This window comes from Sitodiplosis mosellana, unplaced genomic scaffold (genome assembly GCF_009176505.1).
Source record: "Sitodiplosis mosellana isolate CC-2019 unplaced genomic scaffold, AAFC_SMos_1.0 Smas_scaffold_3226, whole genome shotgun sequence".
NCBI classification, from domain to species: Eukaryota; Metazoa; Arthropoda; class Insecta; order Diptera; family Cecidomyiidae; genus Sitodiplosis; species Sitodiplosis mosellana.
The window spans coordinates 1-4,574 of record NW_022598468.1 but is presented as its reverse complement, the minus strand read 5'-3'; the positions used below and the strand labels follow the sequence as shown (position 1 = coordinate 4,574).

The 4,574-nt window shown below is 31.0% G+C and overlaps 2 protein-coding genes across 2 annotated transcripts; both read right to left on the bottom strand.

Annotated features, from left to right (window-relative positions):
- Nucleotides 1–1,041: 1,041 nt before the first annotated feature.
- Nucleotides 1,042–2,053, bottom strand: LOC129571740 (uncharacterized). The gene is made up of 3 exons (XM_055451586.1): nt 1,685–2,053; nt 1,380–1,616; nt 1,042–1,314 (listed from the first exon to the last, which is right to left on the bottom strand). The coding sequence occupies exons 1-3, from the start codon at nt 1,862–1,864 to the stop codon at nt 1,093–1,095; spliced, it is 639 nt and encodes a 212-aa protein (XP_055307561.1). The 5' UTR covers nt 1,865–2,053; the 3' UTR covers nt 1,042–1,092.
- Nucleotides 2,054–2,756: 703 nt separating this feature from the next.
- On the bottom strand, nt 2,757–3,875 carry LOC129571741 (dihydroorotate dehydrogenase (quinone), mitochondrial-like). The gene has a single exon (XM_055451587.1). It carries the CDS (start codon nt 3,475–3,477, stop codon nt 2,779–2,781), a length of 699 nt encoding a protein of 232 aa, XP_055307562.1. The 5' UTR covers nt 3,478–3,875; the 3' UTR covers nt 2,757–2,778.
- Nucleotides 3,876–4,574: the final 699 nt, after the last annotated feature.

Genomic DNA, 4,574 nt, shown 5'->3' with positions numbered 1-4,574 from the left:
GATTTAGTACTGAACGATAATGTAAAATTATTGTATTCAGTGCCTGAACGATCATCTTTTGTATCTGTTTTGTTTGCTTCAAATGACACTGGACGCGTTATAATCGGCTCAAAAACATTTTTGATAAAAAATGTATACAAACGTTGTGTATTGAAATTTGTTTCGAATAGCATGTAGAGAATGTCTTGCAATGCTTTTTTATCATTGTTCACTTTGACAGTAACACATTTTGTTTTATTATTATTATTAACACAATTGGACAAATGAATTGAACTGTGATTGTAATGTATCCAAAAGTGTCTCATGTTCCACGTGCCATTTTAATTTCATACTTTGAAAACATGCTAATTCACGAATTATTTCTTTATCTGATTCTTCAAAAATGGCATTGCGCAAACTATTAATGGTATCCCGAATATCTAAAAATGATTGTTGTTGCTTGGCCTCGTCCAATGTTTGGAACATTGCATCGATGCGTAAAAGACGTTGTTTGACGCGTAAACCGACACGCATCTCTTACAATTCTTTTAAATAGCGTTGCACATCATCAGCAGCCGATAATATTTCATCTTTTGCATCATGTTCTATACTTTCAAGTAATTTTTCAACTTCACGCGATAAAGCATCGGCATGGTCTAAATATTCGTTGTTTTCGTTGACCGCATCACTAAATTCAATATAATTTTCTTCCAAATAGGCTTTAGATTCATTTTGAAAATTTCGTATCTCTTGATTGATTTTCTTTAGGCATAATCGTGCATTCGAAATTTCACTCTCTTTCACCACACTCATTACTTCTGATAGTAGACCCATTTTTGATGCGTTATTGGTAAGAAATCAAAATGACAAACAAAAAACTAAATAAAATACAAATTTATTCAATGAAAAATTCGTTTGTTTCATTCTCTATGCTGACGCACTGAAAATCAGAACATTATAGAAGTTCATTAAATTTATTGAAGTTGAAAAAAAGAGATGAAACAGTCCGTGTTTTACTTTTGTCTTTATGTTTATTGTCTAAATGTTCGAAAAAGTACAATATTTTTGCTTCTGTTTGTAATGACAACCGCTTGCAAGTAAACCTCAATAATTTTATCGAAATAATACTCGGTATCCATTTGGCATGTTATGTTGAATTGTTTGTTCCAAAACATCATTTATCCGTGGTAACGTTTGATTAAGTGCATGATCAAGTCGTATCGATTGGCGGCCATTCAAGATTCGGCAGCAATCAAGTAATTCACGTTCCAGCCTCGAACAAAAAGTCAAAATTTGCCATTTCATCATATCAGTAGCATCACTATGCATCGACATCTGGTTAATGAAATATAAATGAGTAAATACTTGAAATTTTCGTCTTTTATTCAAGTTAATCTTACCAGATGACTGAATTCGCTGATTTGCGGAAGATTTCGATTGACAATTCCACGTATGGCATGTGCGCTTCTTCTTTCGAGGATAAATGTAAACGGGCCGTTTCCCAAATTAACATTAACACCGAAATTTGTCAGATAATCTAGACTCATTTGCTTCCAACCTCGATAATAAAAGATCAACCGATACAAATCAACAGAACCGATATTGATTAAACGACGTTGCACATAGAAATTCAGCATCTAAAGTTGAAAATGGATTTGAATGTGAAACGATTTGTTAAAATACCAACAAATAGATAAAAATATACCTCAGAAATGCATTCGATCATGTTTCGATGAGCCAAAAGAAATTCATCTCCAATATTCATTTCTTTTGAGTCAGTTTTCAGATCGGTCAGTTCGGATAGTTCACCATCAAGTTCACATTTAATCGTTCCAACTTTTGGGGTTAGACTTAAACCCTCCATCTCTTTTTTTATTAAATCCATTTGTTGTAATTAAAATGTTACAGTTATTTTCAATGTGAAAAAATGAAAACATGCAAATGTCAACAATCTTCATACAAATTGACTGTGATGTTTTTATATGTGAAAGATGAGATGCGAAGCGATGCTAACGCCAGCTATTGGTTTTTGAACTAAATAAACATTTAAAAAAGTCAGTATTGATTCAAAATTATTGTAACTAAGCAAAGGCATGAATTTTTCCCCAAATTCAATTTGATTTAGAAAGTTTGAAGAAACTTCTCTCAATTCATTCTCCACTTTTCGCAATGAACATTTTTATTTCTGAAATTATTTGCCATACATTTTTGTAGCTACGATTTCTCATGTACAGCCCTTTGCTGAATTTTGATTTTACGGTAGGTCAATATGAGATCATGGAAAATGACACGTATATTGTATGTCGTACATCAATTGAATAGGTTAGAATAATAGTGACCTGGAAATTCGTTAAAAATGAAAGAGCAACATGGAGTTTTTTTCATACGGAATTGTTGTTGTATTTTCTGTAAAGTCTATATAAAAAAACTCCATGTTGCTCTTTTATTTTCTAACGATATCTCAGGTCATTATTATTCTAATTCTAAATAAAAATTTCTCTTTCAATTCCTTTTTATTAAATATCGAAATGAGAATTGAAAATACAATAGCAAGATTTGATGGTCCAATTTAAATGTTTTGCTGTATAGTATGGCGTATAGAAGCAAAATGGATGCGTCTAATGCCAATGAAAACGATTTGTGTCAGTTTGATGATACATGAAAAAAATTTGAATTCATTATGAGTGCATGGAATATATGCAAAAATTAAATTTATTTTATTATTATATTTTCATTCATATTACTTTTTTTTACAAAATACTATCTATATAAAGGTATTCATCTAATAGCTTCATAAAATTATATTGGTTCGTTTGCAATTGCTTTTGCTTGAGTTCCACAAGCCACTTCAATATTTTTAAAACCTTTTGACTCGAGAATATCCGTCAATTCTTTTTTTATTTTTTGAACAACTGGTGGTCCATGACAAATTAGCGATGTATAAATTTGAATTGCACTTGCTCCAGCTATTATTTTATCAAATGAAACTTGTCCATTGAAAATTCCACCAACACCGATGATTGGTACTTTACCTTTAGTCAATGTATAGAACTTTGCTATCAACTTTGTCGAACGTTTAGCCAAAGGAGCGCCGCTAAGTCCACCAGTTTCTGATTTTTCTTTACTTTGCAAGAAATCATTTCTCTCAACGGTTGTATTTGAGATGATAAGACCATCGACGCGATATTGTTTTTTAGTAATAACCGATACAATATCTTTTACATCATTATCGGTCAAATCGGGTGCAATTTTTAATAAAATTGGAGGCAATTTTGTTTGGTCTAGTTTATTTCTCGCTTCAATAACTTTTCCTAGTAATAATTGAAGGTTCTCTGCTTGTTGCAAATTCCGTAATCCAGCCGTATTTGGACTACTTACATACAAGAAGTTTGAATCAGAATAGTTTTTGCATATAAACTCGAGGATGATGATGACTGGAGTGACTGGGATGACCAGGATGAGGAACATGAGAAAAAATTCGATAAAGTAAACACACATAGAAGTTTTCGGTGAATCGTTACCCGAAAACCCTGTAGTAGAGTCGCTTACAGAGAATCACTGTAGTATTTCACATTACTACAGAGTTACCCTGTAGTATGTAAGCTTTTTACCAAAATGGCGCAAGAATACGACTAATCTGTCAAAATTGAATATCACATCAAATTATTTTATTTGAATAGCCAACCAAATGTAAGAACAAAATATGGTTTTTATCTATTTTATTTGTATAAGTGAATATATCATTTTACTGAAATAATTGTAAAGCATTTGAAATGCCAACATATGTTACGAGACAATGCTCACGAAATCTTGCGTTATTTTCGAGAAAAGCTTACATACTACAGGGAAACCCTATAGTAATGTGAAATACTACAGTGATTCTCTGTAAGCGACTCTACTACATGGTTTTCTGGTAAAGATTCACCGAAAACTTTTATGTGTGAAGATAAACGAATACTTATTTCATAATTATTTTAAACGCAGTAAAATAGAAGATATAGCTCATATGAATTTAATTCTAAGTGAAAGAAAAATGTATTATGAAATGGATTGGTAAAAGTGTCTATTGCAAAAATAAAGAGTGAAGCTTTTATTGTGTTTCAATCATATGAAATTTATTTGTTGTTATTTATTTATTTATTCACACATCTTTTCAATAGAGAAGTAGTAATGAGAGAGAGGTAATACTTTTCTTATCATATAAAAATTGAATAAACACTTGGTGCGTTTTGAATTGTTTGCTTTTGTTGCTTTTTTCGAATTGTTTGCTTGTTTGAAATCAATTACACGTCCGCTTCTCAATTCCATCGAAAAACTATCGAATATTGGTTTTACTTTTGAATTTAATTTTAATAGTGCATTAATATATATTTTTGGTTTAGAAGTTTCCATATTCTGATTTGAAATGACAACTATTCAAAAGACAAAAAACATTAGAAAATACATGTCTACTTATTTCTTTCCAACAAAATAATACGAAAAAAGCTGGTTCAATTTAAGGTCTTTTGTTTACATTCTGAAAGCTTCGTAGTTTTTTTACTTTGAATGCATGAGCATCATATGAATATAAATACCAATAGGCACACTCAAAACGA